The 17611-nt window shown below is 38.6% G+C and overlaps 1 protein-coding gene across 1 annotated transcript in view; it reads left to right on the forward strand.

The window, feature by feature from the left end:
• PTAR1 (protein prenyltransferase alpha subunit repeat containing 1) overlaps positions 1 to 6872 on the forward strand; it is a 43787-nt gene extending 36915 nt beyond the window's left edge. Inside the window, exons 7-8 of the mRNA XM_068107174.2 lie at positions 2937 to 3281; positions 4032 to 6872. Of these exons, the coding sequence (XP_067963275.2) occupies positions 2937 to 3237 (301 nt within the window). The 3' untranslated portion in view covers positions 3238 to 3281; positions 4032 to 6872. The remainder of the gene's footprint in view (positions 1 to 2936; positions 3282 to 4031) is intronic.
• Positions 6873 to 17611: the final 10739 nt, after the last annotated feature.

The following is a 17611-nucleotide window of genomic DNA, read 5'->3' on the forward strand; positions in this document are numbered from 1 at the left end:
CTTCCAAAAGGTGCCAACAATGTTGTCCTGGTCATTTTAGGATTTCTGTGTGAAATAAGCTATGATTTTGTAATTTTTTCAGCTTTTTTTTGTTTTGTTCCAATACAAACCAAAGAAATACATGTGTGGGTACCAAAATATTTTTTAATTTCAACAATTTTCTGGTAGAAATGGTGCATTATTTGAAAAAAGTGCAAGGGTGCCAATATTTTTGGACATGACTGTACCAATATGTATACCAACATTACATGGGATTTGAACCTTGGATCCCAGCATCATGAACGATATGCTCAGATCGAATGTCATACAGGTCAAGAAGGAACGCTGCAACCCACATCACACTGAACAACATTTCTATCCCACACAAACACACACCAAACAAAAATACTGGGCGTCACTTTTGAAACCTCCACATCATTTTCAGATCACATTATAAACATTAAACTAGAAGGGCACTCGGTAGAGAGCATACCTCCACCAGGCTGAACTGTTTAGGTTTTGTATCCCTCTGATAGGCTGGAACTTGATTCGGACTGATCCGAAATGTAATTGGCTTGTTCTTGTTGCCTAACCAACTAATTCCCCAAGTTTTGTCATAATCCGTCCTCAACTTTTTGAAATATGCTACATATCGTTTTTGACCCCATCTCTCAATGATGAAGAATCACTTTAAAAAATTATCGTATCCGGATCGGGATCTTCACCAAAATCTAATCCTTTTGTCATTGTCACATACCCATCCTCTCCACCAAATTTCATCTGAATCCATCAACAACTTTTTGACATATCCTGTTTGCAAATATCAGACAAACAGATAGGGGTGAAAACATAACCTCCATTCACCTTCAGTGGTGGAGGTAACACGAAAAAGCAATCAAAGATTGCAGACTCTCACCAGGACTTGTTTTGTGTGGTTTTATAGTGCATGTTTTGTTTATGTACTCACATTCTAATTGTACATATTTTATAGACGAACTGACATTCTAATTGTACATACGTTATAGGGGTACTGACATTCAAGTTGTACATACTTCATAGACGTACTCACTTTCTAATTGTGCATACTTTATAGACGAACTGACATTCTAATTGTACATACGTTAAAGGGGTACTGACATTCAAGTTGTACATACTTCATAGACGTACTCACTTTCTAATTGTGCATACTTTATCGACGTACTCACATTCTAATTGTACATACTTTATAGACATACTCACATTATAGTTGTACATACTTCATAGACGTACTCACTTTCTAATTGTACATGCTTTATCGACGTTCTCGCATTCTAATTGTACATGCTTTAAAAACGTACTCACATTCTAGTTGTACATGCTTTATAGATGTACTCACATTCTAGTTGTACATACTTTATAGACGTACTCACATTCTAATTGTACATACTTTATAGGGGTACTCAGTTAAAAAAGATAACGTGCAAAAATTGTGCACTATGTTGGCACATGTACAGACAGACAACCAGATGGACAAACGGATCCAAATGCAATACCCACTCCTCTGGCAAGGGTACAAAAAATATACACACTTAAGGCACTCGCAGGCACCAACTTCAGACATCACGAGTATACAAACAGTCGATTTGATCAGTCATTGTCTATGCCAGCTCATCTTGGGCCTCCAGCCTATCAAACACACATCTCAATACCCTACAGCACAGACCATACAAAACAAAGCCCTTCTCATCATCACAGGTTGCACATTAACAAAACCCATCGAGCATCTGCACTCAGAGGTAAACATTTCAACGAAAAATAAATCAAAGACCACTTGGACATGAGATGTGCAGTTACCAGCAGGTGCAAGTACCAACCCTTAGCCCTCGTGCCACTGCATGTCCAACCACCTGTGCCACTGCATGTACTTCACGGATCTTCACAAACCTCTAGACACACTAGGACAAAAACGACCTGCTTCAAAACATCTCCCCCCCCCCCCCCCCTCCCCAACCCCAACCGATCAACAAAACTATAAAAAAAACAACATCTATACCCACATCACCATGAACACGATCAATAACTTGGGCACTAAACCCACACCCATCGACGCACAGAAAAATTACTCCCCGTGTCTGATCGTGTTCACCTTTCACGCCTCCGCTGCGGACACCACCCACAGCTTTTACAGTACAAACATTGACTTTATGACACCTGAAACTTTCTGCCGGGCCACCCCACACACAATAAAAAACGTTATGGAAGATTTTGTGGTCCTGGCTTCATGAAGACAAGAGCATAACATCTTTGATGTGAGGGATCTCAGAGTCGTTCCTGGGAGATCGACCAGCTATGCTATCAATGTGCCGGTTGAGTCGTTTTGAGCAGAATTGACCGGGACTAATCAACAACAACAACAACCCACATTTTTATACCTATTTATTTAGTTTGACAAGACCTTTGAATTGACATTTGGCTTTCCAATCCACAATTGCATTGGGGAAAAAAAAAAAAAGTTTAATGATATTACTGGGAAGCTTGAGGCTCAGATGTTCATGTTCAATAAGATAATTTATTTGCCAAGAATACTTCAAAGTTTGTTGGAACGCTCTTCTGACTTGACTTCACTGATTCCTACTCTCGATTACATTGAATGATATTTTATTCTTCTTTTTTTTTTCTTCCTTACACGGTTGAGGCTCATGGGAGAGTGACGTATGAGCTGACAGTTGGACAATAGGTAAACGAGGTAGTGCAGGCAACCATTGCCGAATATAGCTTTTCTATGTTGAGTTGCCGTGAACGAAGATCAGTAATGGCATGAATATGCACCAACTTTTATGTTTGCATTTGTGTTCTCAGCTCTGTATTTGGGTTAAGTTCATTATTTTATTCTTTGTCATCAACATTCATAAGATGTTTTATCCACATCAGCCCAGTTTTTTTTTTTTTTAGTTTAAGGTGACTTGTTTGCTCTGCAGGCGATACCTATTTCACATTTGGCACAAGGTGGCTGGAGCAATGAGCTGTGAGACCTATAATGGCCCTTTGAGGTCCCTCAGCCCATTGGCAGTTTCGTTGCAGACTCTGGAGACTCGCGACGACGGCCATGAGAGGAAGAGACTTAAGCGTTGCCCGTCTTGGCAGCGGCACGACTTGCAGGCCGAACAAGAGTTTGCTGCTGGCTTTCTGGCGAAGAGTACGAACCACATGCAGAGTCGCTTTGCCAGTACTTACTTGAAATGGATTGATGCTGTTAGTGGAAGTTGGACTCCTCCATGAAGTGTCTCTTTTCTATCGTCACATCCAGCCCATTATTGTCTTCGGTGAGCGGAAAACCTCAACAGTATCTTGCTCTGGCTTCATCTCGAGTAGCTGAGAATAGGCCTGTCATTATTGTAAATGAATCGTCACCAAGTCTTTGTTATGGTTTGTTTTTAGTGGTTTTTGGCGCTGTTGTCATTTGGCGCCTGTTGTCCTTGTATGTATCAAAATGTTGTTTTGTCTGTGCTGATTGTAGAGCAACCTTTTGATTTGATGTTATTTAATAGATTTGCTTCATAGAAGTTGATTTAAAAAATTATTATAGAAAATGAATCTTCTATCCACAGGATTTTTTAAATCTGTCTGCAGTAATGTTAGAAAATACATATTCCTGGTTTCAGCTTGTAATTTTTTCCTTGTTATCTGAAAACTGCATTTATTTTCCTTGTTACTTAAGATTGATGATTTAATCCCCCACTACCTTTCACATTTTAGAAACTAACGTAATGGGCAACGATTACCTAATTTTAGGCAATTCATCTTCCACTCCTTTGTGAATATAATAACTATGAAGTTGTCCAAGCTCAAACTGACTGAGTTAACAAGTACTCATCAAAGTTGTTTGTGGGAAATGATGAAGTTGTAGCCAAAACTGAAAATAGATAGAAGTCTGAAGCTCGGGTCATTGTAATGAGTTGAAACGCACTTTTCTTATTTGACTTTATTGAATACTGGGGTTTGACAAACAAGCACTCTTGTATCAATAATATTTGATACTAGCACTTTGTTCTTCTTCCCGTTCTTTTTTGCAGTTTCCAATTCCTTCTCGATCTTCCCTTCCAGGAACTCTTGTTTCTTCGTTAACGTTTCTTCGGTCTCACGCAGCTTCTGTAAGCCTTCTTGGGTGCTTGGGTCTTGCTGTTTCTTATTCCCGATACCTAAAATATTCTTAAGCATGATGATGGTTTCGTTGACTCGAGTACCAACAAAAGAAAACAAGACATCCTCAGATGAAGGCCGAAGCTAAACACGGATTGCTTCTCGACACCCATGGACTTGAGCACTTCCGTGTTCGTGTTTGCATTTTCTAGTGCCTCCCGTTGGAATTCAGTCGTGGACAACGTCCCATCAATCTGTGCCAGCTGCTTCTCGTACATCTTTTTACACTTCAGGGCTTGAAGTGCAGCGCGTTTGTTATTCTTCCCGTTCTTTTTCGCAGTTTCCAATTCCTTCTCGATCTTCCCTTCCAGGAATTCTTGTTTCTTCGTTAACGTTTCTTCGGTCTAACGCAGCTTCTGTAAGCCTTCTTGGGTGCTTGGGTCTTGCTGTTTCTTATTCCCGATACCTAAAATATTCTTAAGCATGATGATAGTTTCGTCGACTCAAGTACCAACAAAAGAAAACAAGACATCCTCAGACGAAGGCCGAAGCTAAACACGGATTGCTGCTCGGGTTTAATGGATTATAATTAGATTATAACTATGATTATAATTATATTAATTATAATTAGATTATAATTAGAAAAGATTATAATTTAATTATTATAATCGAACAATTTTAATTCTTCTATCAAATATTAGAAGCCAAAGCAAGGCTTTTTTAGGAGGTCGAAACAAAATAGAAGTTTAAGACCCCAGCTAGATGAAGTCTGGTTGACTAAAGAGAAGCATTTTATTTTTTTCATTAAGGTAAGCCGTTAATCATCTTCAAAAGGGGTGTTTAAATTTACAGATACACCTAGTTCTCATTCAGGCACTTCTTTGGAGTTACCTTGGTACACATGCAAAGTTTCGGGTTGTTGGATTTCATGGTTTTGGAGTTTTGGAAGAGACATACTGACACACACACACACACACACACACACACACACACACACACACACATACACACACATATATTTATTATTATGGATGTGACATTTTCAATTTGCTTTTGTTTTGGTCACAATGTATTTGTGAATGTTTTGTTTGTACGTTTTGAATGCCTTATTGTTTATCATTGTGTCTATGATTGTTTATAGGATTAATTCTACACATTGATTGACTTCATTTTTGCCCTTGAACTTTTTTTTTTAAGCGACAATGTGGAGGGTCATGGCAGAGTGAGGTGGGTTTGACTTTCAAGGAAAGGAATAGACAGACTGTTGATGTGCATACATGCATGACCTGTAATAAAAGGCAAGTTAGTGGGAATAAAAATAGAAGATCATCAATGGGAATTCAGAGTATTTATTTTTGTGAAGCATAAAAAATTTTTTTTTTTTTTTTTTTTTTTGGCTGGCAGGATAGGCTTAAGGTGTGCATATTCGCTTCTGAGCTGTGCAGCATGTGTTCGAATCTCGATCCAGCTAAACTGCCATTGAGGTATTTTGCATGCAGGGCGAAGCATCAACAAATGTCCTGTGGAAAGACGTTAAACTGATTGTCTTATCTGCTGGCATGTTTTGGTGGAGCTTGAAGATCCTACAGTGTCTTTTGTGAAGAATAGGCGAGTTATCGCCAGCTTGCTTATTTGCTTACAATCAGTTCATGCCTGGGAGGGGGGGGGGGGGGGGGGGAAGGATACATGGAGCATCTTGAGGACCTCGCGTCATTTTCGTATGGCTTGGGCCCACTGACTAATCGCCTTCCATGTCTTTTCTAGCTCCCTCAGCTCCTATTCCACCATGCACCATCAGGTATCAGTCAGTTGTCCAACCCTACTTCAACCTTCAGGCTTCCAGTGTGTCACTCTTTTTGTGATACTGTTATTTTCCATGAACAGTGCATGCCCAATCCATCTCGATCTCTTTTTCATTTCCTCCATGACGTTTTTCTTTCCAGTCCTTTCTCCCTCCTTGCTCACTCTTTCTATCCAGAAGATTTGCAAAATATTTTTGTTACGGGTTTGAGGCATATTTTCGGAATAGCGGATTCTCATTTGACTTCATACCAGCCTTTAGTTGAACGGCATGCCTGGCCAGCCAATTCATGAAAGACTTGGGCCAAAATAAAACCCCCCAGCCCGTCCTCCCTGTTCCTCTCTCACCGTTTCCCAGCCGACCCTGCAAGAACGTGTGAATAATCGGGGCCATTAAATAAGTAGCAGCATTAGTAATGGGACAAGTCAATATTTTAATCTGTGATCAGATTTGAGATGCACTCTAAATGTCGAAATATGAGGTTTCACTGCACTCTTAGAAACTTCTTCCTGAAGTTGTTACACTGTTGGCTATGCAATCATTAGATGCTTCAAAGTGTAAAACAAAATGATATCTGATGACGTTTGTGCAGCAGCTTGGAGAAAAAGAAATAGTTTCGTTTTTGTACTGGCGCTGCCCCCCAAACCCCTACCGCCCTCCCCTTGCCCCCCCCCTCCCATCATATCACTAATATAGACAAGTAGATTAAGATCAAATCTAATTATGATAACTGAGTGTACATTAATTGTAGCTGTATGTGGGCCTGTATAATTTGTGAAGGTATTTATAGTAATATATTAATATCATCTTTACCTGTTAGGAAGTTCCATTAACATTTTTGTTCTGACAATAACTGGAAAACACAAGAATATTCCAAGCACATTTTCCTGATTCAAGCGCTTTTCTCTTAGATTGCTGTATTACGGATCTGCAACCTTTTCAATCACTGTTGAAATAAAGATTTTCAAATGCTTGGGTTTTTTTTCATGCTGAATTCCCATCATGCAGTTCTTTAATCCTTCATACTTATGCTGGCTCTCTTTTAGTTTGGTTCAATTTTTTCCTTACTGCACGAAATTTCTTGGTTGACCCAAATTTCTTGGAAATGCTAGTTCTTTGCATCGTCATCTAATTAATTAATTAATTGTAAGGTTGACATTTTCAAATTGATCTTACATTACATAAGCTCTGTTAGTACTTGTGTGGGCTCATGCATGTGTTTTTGGGGATCGCATGTGTACCTTCATCCATATTTGCCAGGATCTAAATATACCACAAGCTTAATCATCCTTCCTGGAACCAGCTTTTTTTCGAAAATCCTCGGGTGAGAATCGTTCAGTGCCTGCAAAAACCAAGTCTGCAAAGAAGAACAAGTAAAAGGTCAGATCACGGCTTGAGCTATGATCATTCTTAAAGGATTGCCAAAACGAAAACATTTCTAGAATGGCACTCGGTAGAGGGCATACCTCCACCAGGCTGAACAGTTTTGTATCCCACTGATAGGTCGGATCTGGATAAGGACCTGAACCAAAATTTAATCTGCTTGTTCTTGTCCCTTACCCAACTCGTCCACTACGTTCGTCCAATCCGTCCATAACTTTTTGAGATATCGTGTTGTATATAGTTTTTGGCCATACCTCTCGATGGTGAGAAATCACTAAAAAATCTAGGATCCAGATCCAGATCTTCACTAAAATCTAAATAACCTGTCTTTGTTTAAAATCTAAATAACTTGTCTTTGTTTAAAATCTAAATAACTTGTCTTTGTTTAAAATCTAAATAACTTGTCTTTGTTTAAAATCTAAATAGGTTGTCTTTGTTTAAAATCTAAATAGCTTGTCTTTGTTTAAAATCTAAATAACTTGTCTTTGTTTAAAATCGAAATAACGTGTCTTTGTTTAAAATCTAAATAACTTGTCTTTGTTTAAAATCTAAATAACTTGCCTTTGTTTAAAATCTAAATAACTTGTCTTTGTTTAAAATCTAAATAGGTTGTCTTTGTTTAAAATCTAAATAGCTTGTCTTTGTTTAAAATCTAAATAACTTGTCTTTGTTTAAAATCGAAATAACGTGTCTTTGTTTAAAATCTAAATAACTTGTCTTTGTTTAAAATCTAAATAACTTGCCTTTGTTTAAAATCTAAATAACTTGTCTTTGTTTAAAATCTAAATAACTTGTCTTTGTGTAAAATCTAAATAACCTGTCTTTGTTTAAAATCTAAATAGCTTGTCTTTGTTTAAAATCTAAATACCATGTCTTTGTTTAAAATCTAAATAACTTGTCTTTGTTTACAATCTAAATAACTTTTTGTTTGTTTAAAATCGAAATAACCTGTCTTTGTTTAAAATCTAAATAACCTGTCTTTGTTTAAAATCTAAATAACTTGTCTTTGTTTACAATCTAAATAACTTTTTGTTTGTTTAAAATCTAAATAACTTGTCTTTGTTTAAAATCTAAATAGCTTGTCTTTGTTTAAAATCTAAATACCATGTCTTTGTTTAAAATCTAAATAGCTTGTCTTTGTTTAAAATCTAAATACCATGTCTTTGTTTAAAATCTAAATAGCTTGTCTTTGTTTAAAATCTAAATACCATGTCTTTGTTTAAAATCTAAATACCATGTCTTTGTTTAAAATCTAAATAACTTGTCTTTGTTTAAAATCTAAATACCATGTCTTTGTTTAAAATCTAAATAACTTGTCTTTGTTTACAATCTAAATAACTTTTTGTTTGTTTAAAATCTAAATAACCTGTCTTTGTTTAAAATCTAAATAACCTGTCTTTGTTTAAAATCTAAATAAACTGTCTTTGTTTAAAATCCAAATAACTTGTCTTTGTTTACAATCTAAATACTTTGTCTTTGTTTAAAATTTAAATAACTTGTCTTTGTTTACAATCTAAATAATTTGTCTTTGTTTAAAATCTAAATAACCTGTCTTTGTTTAAAATCTAAATAACTTGTCTTTGTTTAAAATCTAAATAACTTCTCTTTCTTTAAAATCTAAATAACTTGTCTTTGTTTAAAATCTAAATAACCTGTCTTTGTTTAAAATCTAAATAACCTGTCTTTGTTTAAAATCGAAATAACCTGTCTTTGTTTAAAATCTAAATAACCTGTCTTTGTTTAAAATCGAAATAACCTGTCTTTGTTTAAAATCGAAATAACCTGTCTTTGTTTAAAATCTAAATAACTTGTTTTTGTTTAAAATCGAAATAACCTGTCTTTGTTTAAAATCGAAATAACTTGTCTTTGTTTAAAATCTAAATAACCTGTCTTTGTTTAAAATCTAAATAACCTGTCTTTGTTTAAAATCTAAATAACCTGTCTTTGTTTAAAATCTAAATAACCTGTCTTTGTTTAAAATCTAAATAACCTGTCTTTGTTTAAAATCCAAATAACTTGTCTTTGTTTAAAATATAAATAACTTGTCTTTGTTTAAAATCTAAATAATTTGTCTTTGTTTAAAATCGAAATAACTTGTCTTTGTTTAAAATCTAAATAACCTGTCTTTGTTTAAAATCTAAATAACCTGTCTTTGTTTAAAATCTAAATAAACTGTCTTTACTTAAAATCTAAATAGCTTGTCTTTGTTTTAAATCTAAATAGCTTGTCTTTGTTTAAAATCTAAATAGCCTGTCTTTGTTTAAAATCTAAATAACTTGTCTTTGTTTAAAGTCTAAATAACCTGTCTTTGTTTAAAATCGAAAAAAACTGTCTTTGTTTAAAATCTAAATAACTTGTCTTTGTTTAAAATCTAAATAACTTGTCTTTGTTTAAAATCTAAATAACTTGTCTTTGTTTAAAATCTAAATAACTTGTCTTTGTTAGACACAGAATCTTTCCACCAAGTTTCTGAATCCGTCCAGAACCTTTTGAGATATCCTGATTACAGATATACAGCCAGTCAAACAGGAGTGAAAACATAACATCCATCCACCTTTGGTGGAAGAAGTGAAAATACATTTGATGCTTCACCAAATTATTTTGCTAAAATCTAAAGGAATAAAAGCTTTACAATATTCTCTCATCGAACATGATGCCATAAAGCATCTTCCTTTTCATGGCTGATAAGTCCCTGGTTCTTCGAAGGTGTTGATCGATATGCCAACTTTTTCACACTAATCAATTGTTTCTCCTTGATCAATTGAGACCAAGGGCCCGCTTCTTGTCTTTGTAATATGTTCTTTGAAATGCAAAGTAAATATGCCTCAAAAGAGGGCTGTTGCAGTAAAGTAATGCATTTTATCATATTTGGACCGAATAGTCTATCTTCCATATAAATAACCAGTAAAAGTACCTGTCAAACAGTGATGGGAAAAGTTTAACATTAATCATTGAATTTTAATTATTTAATGGACCTTAAAAAGGTTAATTGTGTTGCACACTTGGTTTCACTGAGAGCCAAACCTCTGAGTTACTTCTACTGGCAACCGTGAAATGGTGGTGCAACATCAGGGGAGGAGGTTGGATTTGTCTCGAGGGCAAAATATAGTTATTTTAAATTGTCACCATGTAGATCTGTATTAAATCCACTTTAATCCACATATTCATGTCGATTTTAAAGATTACTGGAAGGGAAAATAAAGTGAGTGACTATTGCATCAAGAAAAGTGAAATGAAAATGCAAAATAACCAATCGGCAGCTTTTCAAATGCTGCGCAGGAAGCGGCTGCCATAAACGGGAGACAGGCAAACGCACAGACAGATACCATGGTTTGATATATGTATTATGTTTGTGTGAATGTCTTTCTGATGATTCTTCACTAACAACTCAACCGATGTCCATTAAACCCATATCATACAAAGGTCTTTGTCCAAGGAGTTATGGTTGTACATTATTATTTCCATTACAAATTACCTTGTGCTTTTTATTCAGCTTGATTTAGCTTAACTTTTTTTTTAACCGAAAAATTGTGATTTGACAGAATCTTGCAAGATTGTGGATTAAAGGTGTTTTTATTTTATTTACTCTTATAATTTAATCAAATAATTTTGGCAGACTGGCCACCCAGTTTAATGCCGAACTAAGCGACAGCAATTTCTGTGCAGCAGCTCCTTTTGATTCAAAACAAACGAGATTCAAAAAAAGTTTATAGCTGGGCCGAGATTCAAAACCAGGCTAGACAGCTCAGAGATGACTGCCCACACCTCACTGCTATCCTGCCATCCCACATGTTGGTCTTGATGAGAGGTGACGCCCACTTTAATACAGTCGTGGACAAAAATATTGGAACCCGTGCACTTTTTCAAATAATGCACCATTTCTGCCAGAAAATTGTTGAAATTAAACAATCTTTTGGTATCCACATGTGTATTTCTTTGGTTTGCAGTGAAACAAAACAAAAAAGCTGAAAACATTACTAAATCTTAGCTTATTCCACACAGAAATCCAAAAATGGCCTGGACAATATTATTGGCACCTTTTAGAAGTTGTTAGAAATAATTATATATCAAGTAGGTGAATCTCCTTTGCTTTGGAATTGAACTCACCTGTGGTGAGTTGCAGGTGCCTGCAATATAAAAATCACTCGTTCAACCAGTTTGAATAGAGAAAAGGAGTCATTCTGCTGTTTTGTGTCACTATGTGTACCGCAATGAGCACAGAGAAAAGAAAGAAAACCAGAGAATTGTCTGAGGAGGTCAGACACAAGATTGTAGCCAAGCATGGACAATCTCAAGGCTACAGGTCCATCTCCAGAGATCTTGATGTTCCTGTATCCACCGTACGCAATGTTATCAGGAAGTCTAAGGCCCATGGCACTGTAGCCAACCTCCCTTGATGTGGCGAGAAGAGAAAACTTGATCGAAGATTGCAGCAAAGAATTGTTTGAATGGTGGAGAAAGCACCTCGATCAACTGCCAAACAGATTCAAGGTGACCTTCAGACACAAGGTACGACAGTTTCAACTCACACAATCCGTCGCCAACTCGATGAAAGGGGGTTCTATGGTAGGAGACCCAGGAGGGCCCCACTGCTGGGAAAGCCCGACTGGAATTTGCCAAAACACACCCCAACAAGCCAAAATCCTTCCGGGAGAATGTCCTGTGGACAGATGAGACCAAATTAGAGCTTTTTGGTAAAGCACATCATCTCTATGTTTTCAGAAAACAAAATGAAGCCTTCACAGAAAAGAACACCTTCTCTACAGTCAAACATGGAGGAGGTTCAGTGATGTTTTGGGGTTGCTGTGCTGCCTCTGGCACTGGGTGCCTTGAATGTGTGCATGGCATCATGAAATCAGGAGATTACCAAGGCATTTTGGAGCGCAATGTTCAACCCAGTGTCAGAAAGCTGGGTCTCCGTCGAAGGTCATGGGTCTTGCAGCAGGACAATGACTCCAAACACACTTCAAAAAGCACCCAGGAATGCTTCAAGACAAAACGCTGGACTGTTCTGAAGTGGCCAGCAATGAGTCCAGATCTAAATCCCATTGAACACCTGTCGGGAGATCTGAAAACAGCAGTTGGGAGAAGGCATCCTTCAAATCTTGGAGAACTGGAGCAGTTTGTAGAACTGGAGCAATTTTCCCAAGAAGAGTGGGCCAAACTGCCAGTAGAGAGGTGTAGGAAGCTCATTCATGGCTAGAGGAAGTGCCTGACTGCAGTTATTTTGTCCAAAGGCTACCAAAAGGTTTTGTTTTGTGCTGCCAAATATTAAGTCTCAGGTGTCAATAATTTCGTCAATGCCATTTCTTTTGATTTTTTTTATTTAAAAGGATACATTAAGTTCTGAATCAAAAACAAAGGTTCTGGAATATTAACAGTGAAATAAAGAATTGTGGAGACCAAATACTTTTGTCAATTGCAACGTATTTTAATAGAAAATTGTGTTATTTGAAAAAAGTGCAAGGGTGCCAATATTTTTGGCCACGGCTGTATGTCATCTGATTGTGTTATAATGTGGAGTAAATTTGTAGAAAACAGTGGGAAAAAAATGTACAAGTGGGAGTTGGTAAGGAAAGTATGAAGGTATTTATGGGAACACATGTGGGAGAGATCTCTTATCATGGATCAATTGGGGAAGGAGATTCAACAGTTTGTCATGCCATTTTTACATTTGAAATACAAACCCATGGTCATGCACCCTTGCTTGCTATGCTGGTGTTTGGTAGGTTATCCATTGTGCTGATACAAAATATTTCAAAACTGACAAACCAGAATCGAAACAAATGCTTGAGAAGAATTACTCGTATGAACCAAATACATAGGACCCGAGCCCGGATCGTGCAAATTTAGCTTGAATACCGACCGACACTGTCTGGTGTTTACATCTCAAATGTACCGGATGTCATCCATGTCTTGTGTGGCCACATGGTCTCCATTTTGACTTGCTAAGGAAGCAATCATATAAGCCTGCCCACAGGACGATGCCATGTATAGTTTATATTATTTTAATTTAGAGTTCTTTCATTCTTCAATGAAAAATTTCACTTCGTAGTAAAAGAGAGCAGCTAACTTGGAATGAGTGAGCATCGCCTTCCAAACGTTTGTAAGCTGAGCTATGCCAACAAAGTAAATATTTTCTGACAAGTCTGCATGAGAGCCAATGTGTACAAAAGTCACTAATTCCACTGTCTCTGGCCTTTGTTTGAGGTTGTTTTGGAGTGCTGTATTTATTTTTTCGACAAGAGGCTCATGGAAGAGCAAAAACCAACAAACATGAAGGCAATGGGACATAAAAATGTAATATGGCCTAGAGCTGTAGACCACATGAGGGCCTAGACTGGTGCCATTAACAAATTCCACGTTCCTGCTCTGACTACTACTGGAAAGGCAATGGCAAACCAACCAGTATAGCCCCTGCCAAGAAACTGCTTCGGCAGCACGGACGCTGTGTAACAGGGATGGTACATCGAAATCAGAACGGTCCTATTTCCTTTTTGTTTTTTTTCCTGTGCGATTTTCCTTTTTAAATGTTTTTTTTTCATACAAAATATCAACTTGTGGGAGAGAGAGAGGAGACTGAGGGTAAATATGCATTGTACTGACACTGGACCAATGGGGGCACAGTTTGACACGTGAAAGGTAATTACAGAACAGGACCAGGAAGCATGTGAAACAGGAAGGAACAGGAACAGGAAGTAAGAACGAGCCTGTGAGTAATAGGGTTGCATTATGTCGAGTTCATGGGGTGGAAAAGATTCTGGATATGGATGGGGGATGACATGCGATTGCGGTGCACCACTTGCTCGAACCTCTTAAGTGAAGATTGCGAATGAACCTCGAACGCAGTACCACTTAGGTTTGATGAATAATTCGGATATTTTGTGAAATTGTCTGAGTTTGGAGCTATAAAGATCCGCACGAAACCAAATATAATTTGAATGGGTAACGATGTAGAACTATTGTACATACTCCATAATCGGTTTCCTTACAAGTAACTTTGACGCAGGAGGAGGCCATGAGGTCCTTCAAGAGGGTAAATGTGTATTATACTGACTAGCAACGGTACCTGCCCTAAGGGCGGGGCTTCAATTGGGAGGCCCAAATGAAAAGGCAAAATATCAGAAATTGAGGGCTTTTTTATTTTAAACGATTCATATAAACATCCGTTAAATCATATCACACGCAAATCATCAAAATCTAAACAGTATTTGTAGAATTTCAATAAAAGCCACATCACTGTTCATATCGGTAAATATTATTCCATCGTGTTTGGAAAAATTGGAAAAACAATATGGCCTATTTTACTCCAGGGGGTCCCAGGATTATCCACCCAAAATTTTGGTGTGATTGGTTCAGCCGTTTTTGCGGTACCTGGGAACAGACAGACATTTGGTGAATTATAGTAAGATAGTGAGTCACTGGGGGAAGTGGTGGATGTGGTTTAATATTGAGGCTTACAAATTTTGGGCCATGCACTTGCACGCTACACATAAGTGACATCTATTTGCACTTGCAATATCGTAATCAACCAAATATTTGAAAAGACAAACCACATTCTATGTATTCTTGAACTATCTTGCATTTGTAAAACACGTATTCGTATTTTTATGTTCTGCCAGAAGGCAGTTTCCTGGCAAGGGTTATACTGTTTGGTTTGCCATTTCCTTCCTAGAAAACGCCAACAATATTGGCTTACGGATTAAAATTCAGTCCTCATGCTCCGTCTTGATGTGACTTCTAGAAAAACGTGTTTTATTCAATTACTCCATCAAGTTGGGAGGTTTCGGAGGTTTCGTTTATTCGCAGCTGTCCATGCTCTCCATCGAAATCGAAGTTAAGTAATTGTTCCCATTTGTATTTTCGTTATAACTGTATTTATTTTATGGTGTTGTACGTATAGTGTGTCCCGAGGAAGATTTTTGGTGCAAATCTTTCATACCTGTATAGAAAATCGTGTTAATTCGTGTCGTGTCTTTTGAGGCCTTGTACAGTGTCCAACCTTGAGGCTTTGTTTTTCTCTCAGCGGTCCATCGTTTGTGCTCCAATAACTTTCGTTCTCTGTTTTTCCCAGTCTTTTCACCCCATAGCCTACTTCCTTGTTTAAAATCTCAACGAAAAAAAACAAACATTTCCTTCTCTGTTCTTATTCGTTGTTCTCTTTCGTTTATTCGTTCTTATTCGTTCGTTTGTTCTTCGACCACGTGTTTCTCCCCCATTTCCCCATATAGTTTTCACTATTAAACTTTAAAATGTTTACACTTTCCCCTCAAGTTCTGTATTCCGTCGTATATTATAACACCTTTTTCTTCTTCTTCTTCTTCTTTAAAAGGTTGCTTATGACTTGCTCACCAAATCAATTCATCCCCCAAAAAAATTCAATCTCTTACAGTGCCTCTTTTCTACCTTCCCTAAACTCTCCTGCACTCCATCCTCCCTCCAGCGTCCTTAAATGTATTTTTGACTCGAAGGTCACAAGAAACTCATTTTGCAATAAATGTTCGTTTCCCATTAATCGTACACTTTCTAAAATCCAATCTCACCCCTCCCCTCCAAATCTTCCCCATAACCCCTCCCCTCCAAATCTTCCCCATCACCCCTCCAAATCTTCCCCATCACCCATCCCTTTCAAATTTCCCCCTTGCCCCTTCCCTCCTAAACTCCCCCCACACCCCTCCCCTCCAAGACTCCCCCTCGCCCCTCCCCTCCTAGACTCCCCCCTCACCCTCCCCTCCTAGACTCCCCCCTCACCCTCCCCTCCAAATCACCCCCAAATCCCATCCCTTTCAAATCCCTTCCCTTGTCCCTTCCCTCCTAAACTCCCCCCTCGCCCCTCCCCTTCAAATCTCCCCACCCTCATTTCTTCTCAATTTCCCTCCTCTCACTCTCCCTCCTCAAAGCATCTTCCCCGCTTCTTCCCCCTTCCAACTCTCACCTCCATCTCCCCCAACCTTCTGCCTCGCTCTACCCCCTCCTCAAATAACACCTCATTGTGCCTCACCCAATCACCATCAAACCTTTTGTCCGCCTCATCCTTCCCTTTCTCCGAGCTATTCTGAAATCTCTGACACACTTTCAACAGCTCTCCCTACCTCTTCCACCTCTTACCCTATCCCTCCTCCCCCCTGTTCTGTATCCGATGCTCCCCCTTCCTCTTCATTAATGTGATGGACCTCAAACATCCGGGCCTTTGTTCAAACTTAACTGATCTCTCCATACAGGTTGCTTCTGACAAACCAGACGTGATCTGCTTAATAGAAACTTTCCTCCTTCATGATGTCTCTGATTCCTTAGTATCTCTCCCGGGTTACTCCCTCCTCCGGTATGATAGAACTGAGCCTCGTCCTGGAGGTGGGGTTGCTATCTTTATCAAAAACTCTCTTCCTCACTCGCCCTGCACTGCACTCTCTCCATCTCACCCCCAGGAATACCTCTGGCTACGGCTTCCCCTTGGCTCCCACCTCTTGTTCATATGTGTGTTGTACCGTCCACCAAACAGTGATGACTCCAGCTACATCTCGCTGTCTGATAATATGGACCAACTTCTATCTAATCATCCCAACTCTCTCTTCCTCATATGTGGTGATTTCAATTGTCACTATGCCAGTTGGCTGGGTGTGGGTACCTCTCTCACCAGCCATGGCTCCTCAGCAAAGGACTTCTGCGACTCACTGGACTGACACAATCTGTCAATTTCCCGACCCGGATCTCAGTCAACGGAGCATCTTCTCTTCTGGACTTGGTTATGACTAACTTCCCTGAAAATGTCTGCTGCTCTTCTTCTGCTCCAATCGGCTCATCTGATCATGTGCTTGTTAAAGTGGACATCTCTCTGACTATTCTCAGGGAGCCTGCTCAGCGTCGACGAGTCTGGCCTTTCACTCAGGCCAACTGGCATGGTCTTCAAGCAGCCATCAATCATCTGGACTGGTCTCCCATCTCTACCACCTCTGACATCAACTCATCCTGGAAATTCTTCCAAAGTAAATTGCTCTCTCTCATGCACAGATTTATCCCATCTCGTCTTCAGTTGTCATACCCTTCCTCCCGCCCATGGTACTCGGAATCTTGTGGTGAGGCTGTTGCCCAGAAACAACTTGCCTTCGTCTCCTGGAAAGCAAATCCAACGTAAGGAAATCTCATTTCCTTTCACAAAGCCCGAAGCAAGTGTGTGTCCACCCTCAGGAGAGCCAGGAAACAATATCTCTCCGTTCTCAAGACCGAACTCTCTTATCTGTCTCCCTCTTCCAGATCCTGGTGGCGTCTGGTCAAATCTGTTTCTCGTGTTTGTTCCCCTCCATCCCCTCCCTTACCTCAAACGGCTACACA

Source organism: Myxine glutinosa, chromosome 2 (assembly GCF_964187855.1).
Source record: "Myxine glutinosa chromosome 2, kmMyxGlut1.1, whole genome shotgun sequence".
Classification (NCBI taxonomy): Eukaryota; Metazoa; Chordata; class Myxini; order Myxiniformes; family Myxinidae; genus Myxine; species Myxine glutinosa.